This window comes from Anarhichas minor, unplaced genomic scaffold (assembly GCF_050575085.1).
Source record: "Anarhichas minor isolate MPS153535 unplaced genomic scaffold, ASM5057508v1 ptg000026l, whole genome shotgun sequence".
NCBI lineage: Eukaryota > Metazoa > Chordata > Actinopteri > Perciformes > Anarhichadidae > Anarhichas > Anarhichas minor.
This window is the reverse complement of record NW_027466472.1, coordinates 14,636,329-14,660,487: the sequence shown is the minus strand read 5'-3', so window position 1 is coordinate 14,660,487 and position 24,159 is coordinate 14,636,329. Positions and strand designations below refer to the sequence as shown.

The 24,159-nt window shown below is 40.3% G+C and overlaps 2 protein-coding genes across 2 annotated transcripts; one reads left to right on the top strand and one right to left on the bottom strand.

Moving 5' to 3' along the window:
• Nucleotides 1-2,673: 2,673 nt before the first annotated feature.
• On the bottom strand, nt 2,674-8,905 carry tlcd1 (TLC domain containing 1). The gene is made up of 4 exons (XM_076100283.1): nt 8,202-8,905; nt 7,113-7,195; nt 5,648-5,730; nt 2,674-5,046 (listed from the first exon to the last, which is right to left on the bottom strand). Exons 1-4 carry the CDS (start codon nt 8,405-8,407, stop codon nt 4,642-4,644), a joined length of 777 nt encoding a protein of 258 aa, XP_075956398.1. The 5' UTR covers nt 8,408-8,905; the 3' UTR covers nt 2,674-4,641.
• A 5,993-nt stretch (nt 8,906-14,898) lies between these two features.
• Nucleotides 14,899-23,613, top strand: nek8 (NIMA-related kinase 8). The gene is made up of 15 exons (XM_076100995.1): nt 14,899-14,945; nt 15,828-16,033; nt 16,641-16,873; nt 16,992-17,123; nt 17,367-17,575; nt 17,675-17,754; nt 17,850-18,034; nt 18,621-18,768; nt 19,279-19,355; nt 19,779-19,896; nt 20,000-20,150; nt 20,689-20,852; nt 21,146-21,298; nt 21,983-22,141; nt 23,585-23,613. Exons 1-15 carry the CDS (start codon nt 14,899-14,901, stop codon nt 23,611-23,613), a joined length of 2,091 nt encoding a protein of 696 aa, XP_075957110.1.
• Nucleotides 23,614-24,159: the final 546 nt, after the last annotated feature.

The window sequence follows — 24,159 nt, the reverse complement described above, 5'->3', positions numbered from 1 at the left end:
TTTCATTGTTGTTGAAGTTGTTGAACTTTAAAACATGTTTACACAGAAAGAAGACCCTAACCCTTCCAACCTGTTTGGCTTGTGACTATACTCTTCTTTCTACTATAAGTCAGTGTTTAGTGTTTGAGTTGTTTCCCCTCTTAACTTCTCAGATGGTTTTTATTTAAATAACTGATCAAGAGGTCAAATAATCCAGGTATCCTAATGCACAGATTTGCAAAAAAATGTAATGTACTTTTTCTCTCTCATTATCTATCTCACAACCCCTTAGATTTCTCATGTGATCCTTTAGAGGGACCCTGTTGAGAACCAGAACCAGAACCAGTGTTATTGGCCATGTATGCTAGGCATACAAGGAATGTGACTCTGGTTTTTCCATTGCCCTCAACGTGCATACACAGAAATAAACAATACATAAAAAACAAGGACAACAAAGTAGAACAGAGGTAAGCATAGACATTTAACTACTATCTACAATATAAATATATATACAAAAGTATATATATGAACATAAAACATAACAACAATGACAATGAAATGGAGGTAATAGTGCAGTATGTCTGATTAATTGTTTATGAGAGTGACGGCCAGCGGAAGCGGAAATTGTTTCTGTCTGGTGGTTTTGGCGTACAGTGCTCTGTAGCGCCGACCAGACGGGAGGAGTTGGAACTGGTTGTGTCCAGGGTGTAATGAGTCTGCAGTATTGTTTGCTGTCCGTTTCCTGACTCTGGAGACGTTCAAGTCCTGGATGAAGGGCAGACTGGCACCAATGATTCTCTCTGCAGACCTGACAGTCCGTTGTAGTCTGTTCCTGTCCTGTTCGGTGGTCGTTCCAAACCAGACAGCAAAAGAAGTGCAGAGAACAGACTGGATGATAGCGGAGTAAAACTGAATCAGCAGCTCCTGAGGCAGGTTGAGCTTCCTGAGCTGGCGCAGGAAGTACAACCTCTGCTGGGCCTTGTCTGGGATAGTGTTGAGGTTGGGGGTCCACTTTGGGTCCTGGGAGATTGTGGATCCCAGAAACCTGAAGGTCTCCACAGCAGACACAGCGCTGTTGAGTATGGTGAGAGGGAGCAGTGTTGGGGGGGCTCCTCCTGAAGTCCACTGTCATCTCCACAGTTTTGAGCTTGTTTAGCTCCAGGTTGTTCTGACCACACCAGAGGACCAGCTGTTCAACCTCCTGTCTGTACGCAGACTCATCACCGTCCCTGAAGAAGCCAATGGCCGTTGTGTCGTCTGCAAACTTCAGGAGTTTAACAGATGGGTCTCCTGAGGTGCAGTTGTTAGTTAATCCAGTTGCTGGATGTGATTTTTCCTAGCCTCATCTGCTGTGTCCTGTCAGACAAGAAGTCTGTGATCCACTGACAGGTGGAGGCTGGCACAGTGAGCTGGGAGTGTTTGGGTTGAAGTATTTCTGGGATGACGGTGTTGAACGCGGCGCTGAAGTCCACAAACGGAACCCTTGCGTATGTCCCTGGGGAGTCAAGGTGTTGCAGCATGTAGTGCAGTCCCATGTTGACTGCATCATCCACCGACCTGTTTGCCTGGTAGGCAAACTGCAGGGGGGTCCAGCAGGGGGCTTGTGATGTCCTTCAGGTGGGTCAACACCAGTCTCTCGAACAGTTTCATTACCACAGACGTCAGGGCGACGGACCTGCAGTCATTTAATCCTGTGATGGTCCCCTGTAGTTGGTGAGGTCCTGCAGGCCTCTTCACACTGACCCAGGGTCGTTGGACGTTGTCTCCATTTCTGTAGGCCTCCTCGTTGGCCTGTCGAAGCTGCCTGAGTTTTGCAGTAATCCAGGATTTATTGTTGTTGTATGTGCAAAAGGTTTTAGTCGGCACACACGTCCTCACAAAAACGGATATACGATGGCTCCACCCTAACCACCTACAACAATAAAATGCTGCAAGCACATTGATGCATTAGTATTCTAACTCTTATAATGTAATATATGATAATATATCAGTCACCGTCTGTACTTTTGATACATTTTGCTGATCATACTTTTGTACTCTCACTCAAGTAGGATTTTAAATGTAAGACTTTCACTTGTAATGGAGTAACTATACATTATTGTATTGGTAAGGGCTCTAATGATTCGGTATCTGACCAGTTATCTCTACATGCATGTTATACAGAGTGAAATAATAGAGCAAACCAATATATACATATATATATATATATATATATATATATATATATATATATATATATATATATATACATATATACATATATATACATATATACATATATATATATATATACATATATATATATACATACATATATATATATATATATATATATACATACATATATATATATATATACATACATATATATATATATATATATATATACATACATATATATATATATATATATATATACATACATATATATATATATATATATACATATATATATATATATATATATATATATACATATATATATATATATATATATATATATACATATATATATATATATATATATATATATATACATACATATATATATATATATATATATACATATATATATATATATATATATATATATATACATACATATATATATATATATATATATATATATATATACATACATATATATATATATATATATATATATATATATATCACAAAAATACACATCAGTACTCCTGTGATTTAAAATGTTTTTTTTAATCATGGCATCACTAAACCATCCAAAAATACAGGGGCTCTTAAAAAAATGTTAATACAAGATACATTTGGTCACAGAATTTACTGTACGTTGGTGTCAAAAATCTCTCCACTTGGCTCACCTTTTACAAAGAGTAACAGATGTCAGTCTGCACTATATATTTTCTTTCTTATTCATAAAGTATCGGTGCTTTGTTCTTTTGGAAAAGGCACTGAGGTAAAGGCACTGTTGCACAGGTATGGACTAATCTAAACTATTCGATTTTTTGGCAGTTGGCTGAAATTGAAAGTGAAATGCACTTCTTATTAGGTTTTTAAATGACACTGTCAGCACTTGTGATTTATGGCATGATTAGGAAATGAGCATTTAAAGGAGCACTTCACCCACAAACTGACCATTTCGTAGATCAACTACACACCCTGTTACCTCGAATTCAGGCCACGTTTAACAACCGCAAGACAATATCAAAACATCCGTAACTCTCACATAACTTGTGCATTATAATCCAAGTCTCATTTATCCAGTCCTGTTTACGCTGGCGCGCCTAAATGTCTGTGAGTGTGGAGATTGGGATAGTATGCACAAAATGCTTCATGTCCATTTTGAGGAAAGAGGAGGAAGAGAAGAATATCTTATAAAAGGATCTATTCTGTTAAAGGCAATATGTTGCACACTGGGGATCACTTCTGCCACTCCACATCTAGTCTAACTGATGAAAATCAATATCAGTATTGATCGTTGTGCTACCTGCTCATAGTGAAGGGTTTCTAATGATGCCCCCCTCCAGATGAGCTCAATTATCAAACTGTTAGATGGCAGAAAGATCCAGCTTCAGGCCCACTTCTCTCTAATTACAACAGGTTTCATATGAGGACCATACTTTGCCCTACATTCCTGTTTGTTACCCGTTAGTCCTGTACCAGTTCAGTCACAGCCCAGTATCTCTTCAGCCACAGATGACATCATAGAGAGAGTCTGTTGCTCTGACATAGCTGTGAAATAGCTCTGTGCAAATGCAAATAAATTATGTCTCTCACCTCTGAATCTCACAAATTAACACTTTATATCTTGTTTGTCTTCATTTGCATGTTATGAGGCTATTGTTTCCCAATTTCCAGTCTTTATGCTAAGCTAACCGTCTGCTGGCTGTAGCGTCATATTTAGTGTACCGATATTAGTGTGGTATCAGTCAAGGAAGTAAATATTCCTTCAGGTTGTACTGATGCTAAAATTGAATGTTTAAGTAATAGTTTGGCATTTATGGAAATATTGGCAATGCATTTACTTTGTTGCTGAGAGTTACATGAAATCATACAACTCTCATGTCTGTAGCCTAATTACAAATATACAGCTACAGCCAGCAGCCAGTTAGCTTAGCATAAAGACTGGAAATAGCTAGCCTGGCTCTCTCTAAAGACAACAAAATCTACCAACACCTCTAAGCTCAATTAACAGTTTGTAGGCTATATACTTTTTATTGACTCGTACAATCATAGAAGTTAAAACAAGTTTTACAGGAGGATTTTTTTAAATCTTTGGACAGAACCAGGCTAGTTGTTTCCCCATGTTTTCGGCCTTTGTGCTAAGCTTAGCTCACTGGCTGACGCGTCATAATTTCTAAACAGACATGAAAGTGTTATAAATTTTCTCATCTGACTCTTGTGAAGAACACAACTAAGCATGTTTCGATAAAAATGTCAAACTATTCCTTTACACAATAGGCCTATAACACTGAAAATCTATTTTAATCTATTTCCAACATTTCCGAACAAGACTGGACCTTGTCCCACCAAAACAAAAATAAAAAATAAAAAATCTCTTTGGCAGTGAGACACAACAAGTGAACCTGTCGTCACTAGGAATGGGGTCAGTTTGAAAAATACATAATGTGTGAACTCCCACTCTAAATACAAATACAACATAGGTCCGTAAACCTTCCCCAGTCAATCACAGGGAAACTTTTTAGAGTTGTTGTTCTGCGTCCCGTTCAGCCTCACAGGTCTCTTATTCCAGGGGAAGAAGTCGGCACGTAGTAGGCGGTAGCAATAAATCATGATCATGACATTCATCATCATCATGGAGATGAGGAAGAATAAACCTTGGTCCAGCCAGGTGTAGTTGTGGACGATGTACCAGGTGAGGTAGAACTGGGTGCCCAGGCGAAACGTCAAGTAGGTGACGATGTTGACGAGTTTGTTGATGTGGTAGAAGGAGGAGGCCTGAGCGCCCGCCAGCTTCAGCATCAGCCTCAGGTGCAGGGTGACACTGTTGACCTCCACAAAGAGAGCGACTACGGCGCCGGCTACATACAGCTCAGTGAAGACGGCGTACAGGAAACACGAGATCACCTGAAGAGGAGACACACAGAGAGGTGAGTTGCTGTTTTTTTTTTTACAGCTAACAACTCCTGTGTTTGATGCTCTCATTGTTTGTCTTCGCATTTCATTTTATTGTTGTTGTTTTTTGTAAGCAATGTTGCTCATATAACCTCCAGAGGAGGAAGCTGGATGGTTTGAAAATAAAGACTGAACAGAAAGACACTCTACATGACGAAGATAAGATAACAATTGGATTTGTAATTAATGATTCAATTAATAATTTAACTAAATATATTAGATAATAAATTAGCAATCAAATAATATTCAGTAAAAATCAATAACAGCATATTAAACAAATACACAAGGTATTTCAGAGGATGAAAATATTTCACAACACGACCAAATTTGCAATATGATTTAATTTTCCTCCATATTTAGTGACAATTGGACACCAATTTTGGAGGTAAAATTAAATCAGCACCTCAATTTATTGTCTTCTTCTCTTAGTCTTTTACACACACGTGGGGAACTTGCGAAGATCACCTTGATATCAGCATAAGCTTCACATGCTGATGTCTTATCCAAACCACAAAGGCAACCTTAAACATGGCAAATAGGCATGTGGTCTTACCAGCACATGATGGAGTAAGAATTCCCATGATTGTCTTGCATGTCCTGTCAGGATAATATCCCCCGCATCCTGCACAAAGTATCCTGAGAAGGAAGACATAATGACACTGAGAGGAGGTTGAGAATACAATCTATATTTTACTGTTGGTTTGATCTTGGAGCTTTTCTTGAAAATGTTCATCCTTGGTCTGTTTGACACAACAGAAGCATGAAGATGACAGTACAATTGCTTACGGTTTAATTTACTGAAGCTCAGTTTTTGTCATCGTCTTACAGCATTGCATGTTTAATCTGATAAATTTACATCTGACATATGTTTTGACACATAAGGATACAGTAGCATGTGTTTGCCTTTTTTTGTGCTTTTGAAAAGCTTACGAGTTTTCTCAGATTGTTCCCTGCCTGTTTGGCCTCCAAAAGCATTTTTTTTGCATTAAACCTGCATTCATAGATCAGTCATAGCAATGCAAGATTTCCCTTGTGTCACTTGTTAACCAAGAAGTTAGTTGAGCTGATCCGAAAGCAGAGTTTAATGTTTCTCTTAGTCATTATTATTAGAAGATGACAACTAAACAATTCACAACATAACCATGGTTATCAAACAGTGTAGGCCTCATTTAGCTGGAGCTATTCAAGGGACTAATATACTACTAAGAGTCCCTTTGTGCCTCGACTAACACGCCAACAGACACACAACCAGCCTCCATATTAAACAACCTGACCTCCAGTATCTAGTGTGGCCTCAGTGGAGCTTATGGGTGTTTGCGGTAGTTAGCGCAGATCTCCACAGATGTGTGTCATCATGGTAACACATAAGATATAACCACATACAGTACAGCTCAAACAGAACACAGAGTCCTCTGTGGATTATATTTGGTGTCCACGGTGATTTAGAAACAGGTTAGAGGGGCGGATCCTTTTGTTGTTTCTCTGAACAGCAGCAGCAGCAGCAACTGCAAGGTGGCACTGTTATACCGCCAAGGTACATTCAAAGATCAACTCAAGGACGGAAGAGTCAACCAGCACCTAACACTAAACTAGACCTGCAACGATTTGTCAATTAGTCGCAGTAAAAATCGTTGTAGTCATTTTTTAAAGCAAAAATTTCAGTTTCTCACTTCTTTTCTTTGTCATACATAATATATCTTTGAGTTTTGGACTATTGTCAAACAACCGTCATGTGAAACACTAGCTTGGGCTGCGGAAAGTTATAATTTCAGCACTTTTAACAATTTTCTGACTTTTTATAGTCAAAACGATTTATAGACTCAAGAAAATAACCAGCAGATTAATCAATACTAAAAGTAATGCTTTGTTGCAGCCCTACACTAAATACTACAGTATAACAAGTAAAGCAACTACAGTTAGGATTTGCAATTTAAATGAAAATGCAAGGTTAAAAAAAAGTCTGCAGAGAAGTTTCCTCGGTTGAAGTGTTATTCTTTTGTCACGATGCATTCACTGACCTGTTGAGACGCAGACGAGCAGGTAGGACAGAGGGGTGTGGTAAGAGTGAAGGTTGCGCAACGTCTCTGGCCAAACCAGCACACTGGAGAGGGATACATGTTATAGAAAGATGGGTCTGTGTTCACCTCACACAGGCATACATGGGCTCACTCATGGTAGAGAAAAGCAGGAATAAGCAGAGACGTTAATATCAGGTGTTCTGGCTTCTTTAAACCCCCGGACTAATAGATAGTAAGTAGTTGAAGCAGATGTGCTGTTAATGTTTTATCCTTTCATTTTACAACTCTTATAGTCTAGCCTCTATTGGTGTCTCTACGTCTTTTAAAAACACATTCTCCCTCTGATTTTGCAGTGTTCTTTGTCACTTCTCACTGCAGTTGACAAATGGGGTCACACCTCAAAAAGCAATAGCTTATCTGCGTCTCCTCCCTGTATAAACACACCATGACAGAATTAGTGTGTTGATAAAATACCTATGACATGCAAAGCAGCAAATTGTTTCACATGTTTCCTTGACACTACTTTGAGTGAACAAAAATCTACTTTTAAATTATTGTCTCTCAATGCTATTCACATATTACACGTGTGTGAGAGTGCAGCCTAAGAAATCTGAGCTTGGTGCCAAACATAGTCCCCACCCAAATAAATAGTTTCTCATGATGCTTTCACAAGAGCCGTTGAGCCAGCAGGTTTTTCCAGTTGATGTGTCAGGACGTTCTCTGTGTGTGGGTGTGTGTGTGTGTGTGTGGGTGTGTGTGGCTGAAAAAAATGGATTTCTTTACAGACCTCGAGGTCAGACACAAATTCACAAGTACAAGCAAATAGCAATAAGAGTTTTATGTGGCTCATACTGTACAGTGGTATTTCCCTCCCCACTTACAAAATGCCAGTCTCTCCCCCATCCCCTCACCCTAACATGCCATTCTTCTCCTGGCTGCCACAGACTGTCACTGCTACACACACTCACACACACACACACACACACACACACACAACACATCGTTTGGACTGTGAATAGACAATGGTCTCCCACTGTGTGAATGGATGGATAGATGTGTGAATAGACAGATGTTTGGATGGAAACTTACCAGGTCAGGGCCCATGATCCAGTCAGCAGGGAGTGCACTATTGAGACGGAGAGGTTCTTCCACTTCCAGGATTTAAAGTCATCCTGCGTCACCACTTTGGGCACAGGCAGCCTTTGCAGCAACCGGTGGATCACCTTGAAAACCAGAGCGAACACCAGCACTGACTTGCCTGGGTGACGCTTCAGCACAGGAACCAGGGCGTCCATCCTGTCCTCTGCTCTCCCTCCCTTCTCTGTACGCTTGCTCTTACGCTCTACAGCTTCCTCTCTTTGTCTTTTCCCCTCTGTTCGATTTTCCACGCTCCTGTAAACGTCTCGTGGTGTCAGTGATGGACAGATTTGCGCGGTATGAGATGGGGCAGGGCAGGGGAGTCGCTACTGCAGCTGCGAGAGATGATCTTCTGTTTTTAATAAAGTTTTAACTAAGTTTCTAAGAGCTGAGTGTCCGATTTACGCTGCAGCTTTTTTTTCTTCTCACGTTGTAAGCGCCCCGAGTCCGTGGTGGAGATTATCGTAACAGGTCAATCCAACGAAACAATGTTTGTCTTCAAGCAGCGCCTTCTGATTGTATGTGTTGCCGCCCTCAGCCCGCCCGTCTGTGCAGAATGAAGAGTGGGAGTGGCGGTGAGGGGTGGGCGGTGCTGCTGCGCCGTTTAAAAATAAAAACAAGGAGGGACAGAGATGTAATCACGTTACACACGTAATCACAGAGCAGGGTTACCGAAACGAGATTTTAAGTAAGAATGTCTAAAAAGACCAATATACAGTAAATGTATTAAATAGCTGCATAGTTATGACCTTTATGTTGACCAGCGCCACCCTTCCACATGGTGCAGGGCCGAGATCCTTCTTGTGGCACTCTCTGTGGCACTCAGCGGCAAGCGTCAGCTGTGGCAGGCGAGCGGTACTAGTTCGGCACCCGTCAAGAAGCTGCGGAGCTGAGGGGGCGGAGCCACATTTCCTGAGAACACACATTGTTGTTACAACAGGTCAGCTTCCATAAATCAGTTTTATGATTTTAGTTGAGTCACCGGAGCCACCCGTTCTCTGTATGCATCCTTAGAGTAATTACGTTGTACTTTTTTGTGCCGCAGGGTGCCAGAGAGTGCCAGAATGAAATGAAATGAGAAACAAAAAAGTGCCTGCCACAGCTGACGCTTGCCGCTGAAGTGCCACATACTGCCGCTGAGTGCCACAGAGTGCCAGTGCCACAAGAAGGATCTCGCTGTCTCTCTCCACATGCGCATGTATTTGGGTAGGCACTGTGCGCAAAGACTCCATCTCTCTGCCTCCTCATGCATTCTAATGTAACCTATAAACAACATCAGCAGTTCGGATACGTTTCTCCAACGCAGGGTGTGTTTCTTTTGTTACTGGCCTAAAAGGCTTCAAATGAACTAATATATTATAAGCGTATGTTTTTTGGTATGTGGATGAGGAGAATCTGTTTACACTGTGTCAGTGGTGGATGAAGGATTCAGATCCTTTAATTAAGTAACAGTCGCAATGCCGCAAAGTTAAAATACTCCAGTACATGTAAAGGTCTTGCATTCCAACTTTAGACAAAATAAAAGCGCAGATATATAATAAGCAAAATGTCCTGAAGTATAAAAATAAAAGTCCTCATTTTGGAGAATTGCCCCTTTCAGTGTGTTATGTAATTATATTCACTTAATATTATTGTATTGTTCTGAACCTCAAAGTAACTAGTGTCTACAGTTGTAAAATGAATGTAGTAAAGTAAAGAGCACAATGTTTACCCTCTGAAATGTAGTGTTGCAGAAGTACAAAGTAGCATAAATGGAAATACTTAAATAACGTTTATATTTACCTGAGTAAACCCACTCAGTCCCTATCCACTCAGAATACGAATAAGGGAAGAAAGAATAAGGCTCTTGATTGATTTTGCTCCTTCCCTCTTGGTAATTTTCCCTGTTGAAGTTGGGAGGTGAGGGCCCATGGTGTACCCCAAGGGCCAGTCTTAGGTCCTCTTCAATTTCCAGTTGCATGCAGCAACTGGCTACATATTTCACAAACCTGGCATACATCCCCATCTTTATGCTGATGTTAACTGCATTTTCCCCTTAAACCAGTTAATGTAGCAGACATTCAAGCTTAGACATTTAAGATTATAACTTTTTTTTAATTGTATTGGGATATCTTGAGACAGTCCGATCTAATATCTCCTCTGAACTACTGTAAATCTCTTTATTCTGACATAGGCCAGAAGGCAATTGCTTGCCCTCAGCCAATCCACGGGTGCTGCTATGACTTTAACTAAAAATAGTATAAAAGTGGTCTAAATGGTCTAGTTCACCATTTATTTATTTTTTTATTTTCATCTGTTTTGCCTTATTATAATCATGTCTTACTCACTTGACCATATGCACTCCATAAAAGTGGTAATACAGGTCACTTGGACCTTTATATTATTTTAGGGATGTTAGTGAGTGTGAGCATGAAGATAGGGGCTTCAATAAATTACACATTGCATTATCAAATTCAGGATTACATTCTCTTTAAGTAAATTTGTGGCAATGTCAAGTACTGTAAACATATACGATTGAGAATATAAACACATCTTTGTTATGTTTGTAGCATAACAATGTAAATCTGGTGTGTTAGACAGGCAGCCTATCTTATGCCCTCCTTCCTTGGCCATAACTCCTTCCATAAACACAGCGTGTCTCTCATCCCCCACAGCTGGCCCCTTTGCAGCCCAGTGGGGGAAAAGGAAGTGAGTAAAACTCGTCAGGAACAGCTAAGACCCTCCACACATTACCATCTGCACCACAGATGCCTCTGTGAAATATACATCCACGGTGAGTTCACTTTTCTTATTAACTCAACTCTTGTTAATGTATTTCTTTAATCCTATCTGTATTTGTTTTTTGCATATTTGTATTCATGCTTTACTGTCTTCCTCTTCTTATTCTCTATGAATGTATGTTTGGCTTCTTTCCTTTGTTATTAATGATCTACTTTCCCTAAATCAAAAAGTTAATGTTTCTTTTCAGTTATAGAACTGAAACATTCGGTCAAATTAATACAGTAATGCTGATAACGTCTTTTTTTAAATTATGCTCGCTACGTTTCAACTGTGTATTTGTTACAAATGCCACACCACACCATCTCCAAGCCTGAAGCACAATCCCACAATCCCACTCATGTTAATCCAAGCCTCTCAGTCACTTGAGGGTGATGATATTTTTAGGAGACGGCCCAAAACCCACAAGCACATAACTATAGCCAGATTATAAGACGATAAAAACATAGCCCACCTTTACCAGCTGCCACATTAGTGATGCTTACACATAATGCATCACTATTTGTAAAATCATATACATTATTCTGAATTGGGCCATTCTGCATAATGAGTACTTTTACATTAGATACTTACATATTTTGATTGACCTTTACTTGTAACAGAGTATGTCTACACTGTAGTAAAGGAAAATACTTAAAGTACTTCTTCCACTTCTGGTTGCATATCACCCATTCCCCTTCTCCTCTTATTTCTTGTTACCTCTCAACTCTCCTCTCAATATCTACTGTCAAATTAAGACAATTGGCCCAGATAATACTTTTAAAAAGAAGCTACTGTGTTAATTGGACATGAGTTTGCCCCCTATATCAAGAAACACATCATACAGAGTATGGGCTGCAACATAAAAACAACACCACTAGATGGAAGCAAAGGCTCATGTGAAGAACGAGCATTTCCTTCAGACTGATGCTGTTTTTCAGCTCAGTGACTCCGAGTTCTTCATCAAACCACTTGGGGGCATCTCTCCCCAATAAACTCCAGGAAGACCCATCTCGTTGATGATGATGTGATGATGTTGAGATGTACTAGAAAATTCCCTGTCATTAATAAGGCCGCAATTCCTTTCATAAAATGATTCCAAAATGTTCAAGTTACACTGCTACACATGTGTATTTATGTGTGACTCAGAAAGATAAATAAAGAGAAAGACTGGTCAATAGGTCTAGTGCTCCAAGTGTGAAACTTGAAACATGAACCATATAATTAATCTGCATACATCAGTTGAGTACAGGCTTCTCTGTAACAAGACACTTTGCAGTTAGAGAGAGAAATATAACTTAATACCATCTCTTGTTTTTCCTGGTTACCTCAACGTGCATTTTGTTGTAGTGTGAGACAATGAGAGTCTTTTGCTTTCATAGTTTTATCACAGAAACCTCACAGAATCAAGTTTCCAAGGAAACAGCTCAGGATTTCTGACAGAAGGTGTTATTGCATCCAAGCCACAGCAAACACCAAACTGTTTAGAAGGTCTCCCGATATCATTTGATGTGTTTGAGATAGGAATCTTTGTGCCTGGCTCAGCACAATATTGATCTCGGGGTGATTTTTCTTTCTCCTGAGGGCTGTTGAGAAACGGCTATACTGTGGAGACTCTGCAAGTCTGCAAGAGGGGAAATCTACGGGTTAATTGAGCTCCAGCAACTGCTTCGTAAATAGCCAAACAAAAGTAGGTTTGTCTTGTTCAGAGACAGATTCTGTTTCGTTCTCAAGCAGTAATGTAACTAATTGACATTGATTAAATACATTTATTATATCCATACACTGTGTTCCTAACCCCCAATCTATAAGGTTTAAACTAGGAGTAACATCTAGTGAACAGTGAAAAACTTACATAGTAAAAAAAGTGCCACACGCACATATAGAAATATAGACTGTATGCTCACACACACATGTTGGCTAGAGAGAGAGAGAGAAAGCACAGTAGTTAATAATATTACTAACAATTCATTCATTTTATTAATTACACCTGTGCTTTTCCTTGTCTGTGAAAAAGGCCTATGAGTTAATGATGAGAGAGAGCGAGGTGAAAGCATCGATGTGAGGAAACAAACTTTCTGTCAAGTCTTAAGAAATCTCTAAAGATGAATAGTTCATACTTGAGGTTCAGCATCAGTTTCACTATCCAAGACAGTGCATTCCATGTTACTGACTATTGTGTCTTGAGACAGAACACAGCAGCACAAGGACAAATATGTCACTGAGCTGGTCTAAGGAGTGCCACACATTCTGCAAGTCTCCTGTAGGCGCTCCTTTGCTGAGATATTATATCCCTGAGAAAGAGCAAACTACTGTTTGTTAAACCCTCTCCTCGCTTATCTTACCTCCACCTAACTTCATTTTCAAAACTGCAAATTGTAGAGAAAAGGTTAAATTACGTGAATAATGACTGTTTGTGGTGATATATCATAATTTCAGATTGATGATAATAGTGGAGGTACTTCAGCACAAAACAGAGCAGGCTTTGTCACAGCACAAAGCATTTATTATCCCCATGGCAGAGGGGAAACAGTGCTCATGCAGCCCTCTTCCTGCTTATCTCAGACAAGAGGAAGGCACTTTATAATCATCAGGCGTCTGGATGTCAGACTACAGTATCTGAAGTCCATGCTCTAGTCGTTTCCTCTCACAATTGTTAGACAACACTGTGCTGAATACATTTTTGGCATGCCAGTACTACGATTACATACAATGTACTAGAAAAGCACTTTGTAACCTAAAATACTGAGTCACTTTTCAAAAAGGAAATTATATTGGTTGGATGTGATCTTTTCTTTGTCATGACGACAGACTTCAAACTGGATTGCTGTTAGTTGAAAAAGTGGAAATTGTAAAATCAAGCATAACAAAATAAAACCAATTATTTGCCAATATATTCTTTGTTGATATCTTTGGTTTGTTCAGTGTTCACTGTGGCTGCACAACTTTACATTTCATGATGTCCTGACTACATATCTGACCTATAGTGTATTTGTGTTTAAACTACTGTCTATACTGTATTTATCTGATCTAGTAAATACCCCATATTCATATCATACCTCCAGCTGTTTTTCTCTGTATATAATGTCTTACTATTTCCATCACTTTACAGTGCCAAGAAAAAATATGTAAGCCCCTGGATTGCTTTGCACGCTTGCATCATAAAATGTGGTCTGACACTGACAAATTCACAGTAATGGACAAGCTTCATCTGCCTGAAAAAGTTAAAACATTTGTATGTTGGTGTATATATTTAACTATTTGCTTGAACATTGAAAGTCATGTTGGAAAAAGAAAGTGAAACCTTGTTTTTTGGTAACTATCTTTCTTGCACATGTTGATCATAGCTCCACATTGGCCAGGCGAATTTTCGACAATTTTACTACTTATTTTGTGATTTCAGGAATGTCTTTCGTGAATGTCTCTCTTCAGTTCATGTCACATAATCTCAATTGATTTGAAGGCAGGATTAATTTGAAACTTTAAATTAATCTAAGCCCACAGTTCATTTTTCAATGTGTTTAGGGGCACTTTCACGTTAAATCTCCCAACTTCCCAGATATAGATCACTTTCTTTTTGTTGGCACTGCTTAGCTGTACCAAATATTGTGCCTATTGCAACATGCTGCACATTTTTCACTTTGTATATTCCTTTATAGACATGTCCTCCCCTTACTGTTAATCCTATATACTATATTTATTCTACAAACAAAACATTGTGTTAATGTCTCTAAAATCCTTTGCTCTGTGACTGAAAACATTCATTAAAATATAGTAGGCTCCTGTTGTATTTTGCAGGAGAGTTTTTCCTTCGCCTAATTTTGTCCCTCGTCGCTTCCTGCAGTAGTTGGGACGGGTTGCCTGGAGACGGCGGAAACGTTTGGGAGCAGCGATGGAGAAGTATGAGAAAATCAAAGTTGTCGGAAGAGGAGCTTTCGGGTAAACTCTTGAGTTTAGTTACACTTTGTAGCTGGTTTGTGCTACACGGATATGTTGTGCTGACTGCATGTGTGAAAACAGGGTGTTGTCGGGTGTAAATTAACAAAGCTAGGAATCCCTAAAATGGGGGACTTCAGAGGAAGAAGACGTGTCTGGAAAACGTTACACGTTAAATATAAAAACACGTGATTTAGTTTATTGAAGCGAGCTGCGTGATTAATCATAATACCAAAGCATTTCTGGGTTTATTATCTGCTAAGCAAACATGGTGGGTTTTGTCTTTTAACGCTAAATAACAGTTTGAGTGACTTTTCGTTTTTCTTTTTTTTACGTTTTAGCTCGACGAGCCATAATCTGTTATATATTATTAATCATCTGAATAATTACATTCACATCACTTTGAATTACTACTGGCTCTACTTCACATTTGAAAAATAAAGTTGTTATTTAAAGATAGTAAGTTACATGAATAATGTCCTGTTACTTGATTACTACTTTACTGCTCATTATGCAACGTATTTAAAACTATTAAATGTTATTTAATAAAAAACAATTCACACTGCTCTCCCACTGAGCTACAGTCGCCCGTGTATTTAATAGTAGCCCATAACAAGCCCTTTTCCCTTCTTCACACATAATAAGCGAATGGAAGCACCATGTTTGTTGGTTCATTTACATTATTTCCCTCTTTTCTTCTTATTTCTTATAAGTCTTTTCATTGGGTTTCCAACAGACATCACAGTGCAATTTAACACAAAACAAATCTCCCTACCCACACCTACAAAACTGTCACACGAGATACAAACCACCAACGACCACCCTACCGTATTGTTTATGGAACTAAATATACATCTAAGCTTTCTTTATTTCCCCCCCTGTCAGGATCGTTCACCTGTGCCGCAGGCGCAGCGACGGGGCCTTTGTCATCCTGAAGGAGATCCCAGTGGAGCAGATGTCACGAGACGAACGTCTGTCGGCCCAGAACGAGTGTCAGGTCCTGAAACTGCTCAACCACCCGAATATCATAGAGTACTATGAGAACTTCCTGGAAGACAAGGCCCTCATGATAGCTATGGAGTATGCACCAGGTAAGCTTACTGTAATATCTAATTACACGACCCCCTTTTGTTCATTGTCTAACACTTTACTGTTCCCATGGTTTAGTGCTGTAGGGCTCCATACCTTTTCTTGTTCCCATGTCACCATCTAGTATCAGTCTCCCCGGTGGTGTTTTGAGGCGATCAGATAACTTTTCTGTGATATTAAAAGGTGGTATGTAAAAAAGGTGGATCGCGATCAAGTAGTCCAAAATGTAGCAGCAGCACCCAGAGCCAGTATTCAGCCTGATGAGGCGCCTTCAGCTGTTCTTGTGTTTAGGTTAAAGATCAAACCTTTGCTGTCGAAGACCCTAAAGGACTGGATAATCTTTCATAATTCAATTTTCTCTTCCTTGCATACGAGGTTCTTGATTTGCTGGTGGAACTACCACAGCTAACTAAGACGGATATATTGATGTGAACAGCAAAGGTCTCTCAAATGTTTTTAAAAAATAATCTTTTAAGAATGTTCATATCATCATCTCACGGCTGTTCACTCAACTCAGTAACTTGATCGATTTCTAAGTTATTGTGGTTTTAAGGAACAGAAGTCCTCGTTATTGTTCATTCTATTATTTTTAATGTTTTCCTCATGCAGGTGGAACTTTGGCTGATTACATACAGAAGCGCTGTAACTCTCTGCTGGACGAGGACACTATCCTTCACTTCTTTGTACAGATCTTACTTGCTCTGTATCACGTACACAACAAACTTATCTTGCACAGAGACCTTAAGACACAGAATATTCTTCTTGACAAGCACCAGATGATCGTCAAAATCGGTGACTTTGGCATCTCCAAAATCCTCGTCAGCAAGAGCAAAGCTTACACGGTGTGTTTATTTGCCTTTGGTTTGGAACTGTGATTACTTCAGCAACATGCATGTCCTGATGTGTTGAATCCTAACATGTGCTAGCGCAAATCCTTTCCTCTTTCTTTTCACTCTGCAGGTGGTCGGTACCCCATGTTACATCTCCCCAGAGCTGTGTGAGGGAAAGCCGTATAACCAGAAGAGTGACATCTGGGCTTTGGGCTGTGTGCTCTATGAGCTAGCGAGTCTTAAGAGAGCCTTCGAGGCTGCTGTGAGAAAAACATTTTTTTTTTTTTTTGCAAAAATCCCATGTTTACTTGGATGTAGTGATGTAAATAGCACCACACTTGTGTTAGCTTTTGAAAAATGATCATTGCCAATTGCACAGAGGGGTACTAATGTGAAAATCGTACTCCTTTGCCAGGGAGTTTGCGTCGATGATTGGGGATTTTTCACATATTTCTAATACGTTTTGTAATTTCACTGTATAACACTTTATAATGTTTGCTTTCAGAATCTACCTGCGCTTGTTCTGAAGATCATGAGCGGAACATTTGCTCCGATTTCAGACCGGTACAGCCCAGAACTTCGACAGCTCATCCTCAACATGCTCAATCTGGATCCATCCAAACGACCTCAACTCAATGAAATAATGGCTCTTCCTGTATGCATCAGGCCCCTGCTCAATCTCTACACGGATATAGGCAATGTCAAAATGCGCAGGTACTGCCTTAATGCATGACTAATGACGAGACATTTTGATGCAAATGATTTGAGATTAAGATTTCCTATATTTTGAGTTTTTCTTCTTCTCTGTTCCAGGATTGAGAAACCACTGTCTGCTGTGCATACTGGTCCTCATGGTAGACCAGGAGGGAGAGTTCCCTCAAACAGGTCCAGAGGTCAGGCTCATAACACGATTATTTGACAACAGAACTAGCTGGTAGATGCTGTACTTTAACTACTGATTTGATTGTTATTTCTTGGGCTTAAACAGATGGATCCGTCGGTTTAGGATCAGGGAAGGTGCATTCCCTCCCGCTGTCAGCGGTGTACACGTGGGGAAGTGGAATCTCAGCGCCTCTCCGCCTGCCGATGCTCAACACCGAGGTGCTTCAAGTGTCTCTGGGCCGCACTCAGAAGATGGGGGTGACCAGGTCTGGCCGTCTGATTACATGGGAGGTCTGTGTAAACTATACATATTATTATATTTTCTGACTCGTTTACTATGCTGCTTTAATAATTTCTCAAAGTCATGCAATATAAAGGAAACAATTCATTCCTGATCCACCGTCAAGGAACAGCTGTGATCTACTCTGCTCTCTCGGGTCAAACCGTCTCTCCTAATTACAGTTGTATTTAGTTGGTATTCAGCTATCAGAAGTATCAGTGGTCAAAATCTGGTTTTCGTTTCAGCCCCTCAGAGAGCTTCTTCGTAGACTAAACTGCCACATTAGAGGGGAGAATAGAGTGTTAAAGAAACAGAGATAGCTAATTCTACACCAGCAGTTGCCTCAGCGCAAAACAGCCACAACCAATTTGCTGAAAACAACATGTTTTTGGATTTGATTTGATTTTCTATAGAGTTAAATGAGGCTGGCTGTAGAATATGGGTACTCAATAATAGAATAACTGCTGGAAGACATCACACATTGATGGATCCTGATGGTGAATCAGAGGATGGATTCTTCCTTTCACATTTTTAGTTGCTTGTGTTACATTCTCACGGTTTGGCCCCATTAAGACTCATCATCATTTATTGTCACAGGCTCCATCAGTGGGCTCCGGTGAGGCCAGTCTGCCCGGTGCGGTGGAGCAGATGCAGCCTCAATTTATTTCACGTTTCCTTGAGGGTCAGTCTGGAGTCACCATCAAGTCTGTGTCCTGTGGTGATCTTTTTACCATCTGCATGACAGGTTGGTGGGCTGTTCTGCTTTTTATAACCATCAGAGACATCACGCCCATGTCAGTTTAGCAGGCAGCTTTTTTTTAAAGGAAGTAAATGTCAGCACCACACGTGGCTGTAAAACACAGAGGCAGTGTTTGAACGTACATATGAAAGTGTGGATACAGTCAGCTGTTTTTCCAGACTTGATCAGATGGCGTGGATCCACTTGTAAAATATACTTCTCCATGTTTGCTTCGCAGTTTGCAGTTTTTCCTGAGCTCAAACTGTGGTGCTCTGTTAGTCAGTGTGCACCAGGACGCTGCTGTCAGTCCGTCCAGTATTGCAAAGCAGATAACACAGGATTAAAGACCCGTCCTCTCAGCCCAGTTGCCTCTCTTTCATCTCTTTTCACTGTAGTGACACAGATTAGCGTTTCCTAGATGAGGATTAGAAGCATTGTGTTGGTCTACGTAAGAATACACCTACAGCCATCAACTAATAGTGTCTTTAATCCCTGCTTTTTATTTTCAATTTGCAGACAGAGGCATTATCATGACGTTTGGAAGTGGCAGCAACGGCTGTCTAGGACACGGTAACTTCAATGATGTTACACAGGTACGTGTCCACCATCCAAAGGAAACAATACTCATATTAAATGTACACTCAGTTGTCAGTTTATTACAGTAGATACACCTGACTAAAACCAATGCAGTATGCTGCAACAGTCTTGCAATAAGTTCTACTTGTGTTAATATTTAGTTCACCTTATCTATATTAAATTTGCCTAAATATTAGAAACACATATCAGTACAATGTAATACAGTTAAACAGCACCACGTATTCTGTCCTCCAAAATGATCATAAAGTTTAATCAAAGCACCTCTCTAACTTTCCATTATAACCATCATGAAGGTAGGATTTATTGCAGGACTTTAAAGAAAAATATGTTGGCATTTTAACCTTTAAAAAGATTGGGCAACCAGAGTGCTACATCCCTACACATCTGTAACTTTTGTCTCTCTCTGTTTTTGTACTCAGCCCAAGATAGTCGAGGCGCTCCTCGGCTACGAGCTGGTTCAGGTGTCATGTGGTGCTTCCCACGTACTCGCTGTGACCAATGAAAGAGAAGTATTTGCCTGGGGAAGAGGAGACAATGGTAGTAAATAAACTGGTTGTTTTCTAATTTATCTTAGTAAATAATCATTTGGTGCTTGATTGTTGGGTCTCTGTCCTTGTTTCTGTTTTCCTCTGTCTGGAAGGTCGCCTCGGGCTAGGCACCCAAGACACCCACAACTCTCCGCAGCAGGTGTGTTTACCTGGGGAATTTGAGGCCCAGAGGGTGGTATGTGGAGTCGACTGCTCCATGATTGTCAGCACCCAGTACAGCATTGTGGCATGTGGAAGCAACAGGTAATTATATTTTCCCACTCAAATCTACGGCCATATGTTTCGATGTGTGTCACTCACTGACATGAGCTAATGATCAGCTGTGAACCATCTCATTTTACATTTAATGAGAAGACAAAGCCACTACACATATATATATATATATATATATATATATATATATACATATATATATATATATATATTTTGGAGGATTTAGAGTTGTGTATGAGTAGGACAGTAAAGACAACAGCATTCATTTCATGTCTCAGTAGAAGTAGCATTGTTCAGATACCGAGGACTCAGCAGCAGATAAGGAAAATAGGAATAAAAAACATTATTTTAACTAACATACATTGTATATTAAAAGAGTGGTAAAAGGATATAATAAATGCATCCATCCATCCATCCATCCATTTTCCTCCGCTTATCCAGGGTCGGGGTCGCGGTGGCAACAGGCCAAGCAGGCTGAGCCAGACTTGCCTCTCTATAATAAATGCAGTTTTCTCTATTCCCCTCTCTGTTGTAAGTAGCTGGATTTCTTTTGTTTTGCTGTGGTCAGGTTCAACAAGCTCGGGCTGGATAAGATAACAACTGGAGAGGAACCAAATCCCTCGAATCAGTTGGAAGAAGTCAATTCTTACTCTCCAGTCCAATCAGCCCCACTCAACAGTGAGAAGATTGTTCACATTGACATTGGGACAGCCCATTCTATTGCTGTTACAGGTAAAATATTCCCATTATTAATCTATCAAATCACATTTTTAGAATCAGATTTGAAATGATGCATCTCTGAGTGATTGCCTCCATAATGATATGAAATAGAAGTAGGTCATTGTTTCATTTAGCATTCGCCAAATTAGTTCTCTAGGTTCCTGCAGCACCAGATTGAGTAAAACGCTGCCTGAAGAGATCACTTCCAACGTGTTCTACAGTAAAGCCAAAGTGCTAAAGCTTACATTTGAAAAATCTATTGTGTCAAAGTCTTAAAATAGAACACTTTCACCGACATTTTCCAGAGAGGGGTCAGTGCTTTACCTTTGGCAGCAACCAGCACGGTCAGATGGGCTGTAGCTCCCGTCGTAGCAGCCGTGTTCCCTACCCGGTGCCCGGGCTGCAGGGCATCACCATGGCTGCCTGTGGAGACGCTTTCTCCTTAGCTATCGGATCTGGTGAGTAGAACTTACTATATCTGGCTCGGTTTTTAAAGGGTATATGTGAGGTCCCCAGAACTAACTGATACAGGTGTCATGTGTTCCAACATACCAGAGCCATGTGGTAAACCTGAAGACGAACGATAAGCACACACATCAGTTTAAAGAAACGATAATGAACTTTCAAACAGTCCCTGTGAGCAACCATGTGACCACACAACAAAAGTGTAACTTCAATTCAGAAACAGAGCCGATTGAATTTTTACTGTGACGGATTTTGTTACTCTTTCAAGTCTCTGGAAGTTTATTTTCATGTCAAACTGAAATGAACTGAAAGTTGAATGGTTACATGGAACATATAGTATGGTATGGTAAGTAAGTAGTACAATACACCCTGGGCTTAATATACAAAAGCATCGGTCTGCTTCTTTGAACACGTGGGTTAACAGGTAACAGATGTGTGTGTTCTTGTGTGTCTGTAAGTCTCTGTTTTGGTGGTTAAATGGTAAAATGTCCTATTGTGCCTGCGACTGGCTCCCCGGGGAGAAAGCCAGCAGTGGCAGTGCTGCCTGTAGGTTTCCTTTGTTGAGGGAAGTCTTTGTTCATCTTTGGCTTCCTTCAGATAGAGTCATTATGCTGCTGCAGGAGAGGCAGAGCTGTCGGTAAACAGTGACCAGCTTCTTCTCCTCCTGCTCTACACAGATGGGGAGGTGTACACCTGGGGAAAGGGGGCCCGCGGCCGCCTCGGAAGGAAAGAAGAGGATTCTGGGATACCCAAGGTGGCGCAGCTCGACGAGAGTCACCCGTTCACGGTGACATCGGTGGCTTGTTGTCATGGCAACACTCTGCTGGCAGTGAAACGTAATATTTCGCTTATTAGCCTTTGTTAACAAACACTGTGAGACGTTGGGATGGTGGTGAAATGTAACCGAGAGAGTGCTAATCCCCAGAGGAAAGACAGGCTCAACTTGAGACGAGCTTCTGTTGACGGCGTCGACAGAGTTTCATGTTTATGAAGAATTGATAAAAGACTCGTTTGTACGTTTGAAAGCTGATGACATGACTACAGCGTTGTTTTACGCAGTCGTGCATCTCAAAGCATTTCCATTCTCTGTTAACATTAACAAGCTAGTTCCTTCCAGCTACACCTGATCAGAACTTTTCTATCTGCATGCCTGCAGTAATAACTCAGTCTAATTTTGCATTGTGGATGTTGATTGTAGACTAAAATGATTATGACATCTTACTGAGAGGAACAAAAAACAGCAATCTGTCCCTCTTTGTCCTGCCGGTGCAAAGCCACAGATTCTAATGAAAACTGAAAAAGCAGTGAAGGTGGGATTAAATCGTCCCGCTGCACTCCAAATTGAAAATAGCTGCAGATTTAGAGAAGATTAAACTGCATCACAATTTAAAAAAGTAACAGAGATGTTGGTAATCCTCGCTACAGGCTGCTGTTTAAATGTTTCGTTGAACTGCATCATGTGACAAGGACATGGAGACCAACATGGTCTAACACTCATAGAGGTCTTTAGCAGGGTTTGATGCAGATCGGACTAGTCCAGAAACTACTGCACTACTACTGCACTACTACACCTTATTAGAACTGTGTTGATAAATGTTTTCAGGTAAACTATATACTAAGTAAGTAGGACAGGATCAAAACACCTTGATTTAATATAGAACTAAACACGTACTGTATCATGAATGGAGTGAAAATCATGTCTTCGGTAAAAAAAACGACTAAATAGAAACCCTAAACTGTTTGATTCCCCGACTACAACATTACTTACTGTGTCCCCCTCTGTAGTCAGAGCTTATTTAAAGCTTATTACCAAACCAACAAAATCAAAGGTTGGTGGTGGAGCTGATTTTAGTCAAAAACTTGAGGGGGGGGGGGGGGGGGGGGGGGATCCTGCTACATATTGGTCGTAGAGCATGACAAGGTTGTATCGATATTTAATTAACCGTCAGCCGCTATCGGCCTCATTAATGGAAAAGTGATTTATCGGTCAACAGTAATCTGTTCAACAAGATACGTCATGTGTTAATTCATTACTGATTATTCTGTTGAATATTTGCTCAATCAATCGAATAATTGTTTTGCCTAAAAGATGTCAGGGAGTAGTGAAATATTCATGCCAGCATCTTCAAACTCTTTGTTTTATCCCACCATCAGTCCAGTGAACTCTCTTATATGATGATGAGAAGTAGCACATCCTCCTTTTTAACATTATTGCTGGAAAAACGACCGTGTTTCAGCTCTTATTGACGTTTCACCCTTGTCCCTTTCTCTTCTTTCAGCTTTGCTTGAGGAACCTGTCCCGAGATGATTATGTCCTAAAAAACGAACCCACACCCACTCAGCGGTCGCCCTGAAGCCCATCTGTGGCATAAGGTGAAGCTTCCTCTGGATATAACTCTTCCCAGAGGCCCCCGTCTGTGCTGCCGTTGAAAGATTTCCTTTCACGCCGCAGCTGCGCCCTCAAATTCTCACTTGGTCTTCCTCTCTCTGTCTAGTTTTTTCTCTCTCTCTCCAGGAATGAATGTCTGTTTCATTCTGCGGTTTGATATCATGCAGCAAAGCACAGAAAAGGTGAAACTCTGTGTGTTTCAGCAGGTGTATCTCTCACCAGGTTAGTTAAAAGAATGTTGCAACACGGTTACTGGAGATGGATTACAGGAAGTCATTAGGCAGCTTTCATGTGGCGAGCTATTGTCCTCTCTCTCGTGCAGAGTTAGCATGATAAAGGCCAGTAACAGTCAAACTGGTTTGAGCTCTCTTAAGCCACTGGTGAATGAGACGACACAATGCAGAGAAACGAAAGGAACGAAAGCCACTTGAGTGTCATCAGTCGAATGGACCTAACACAATAATC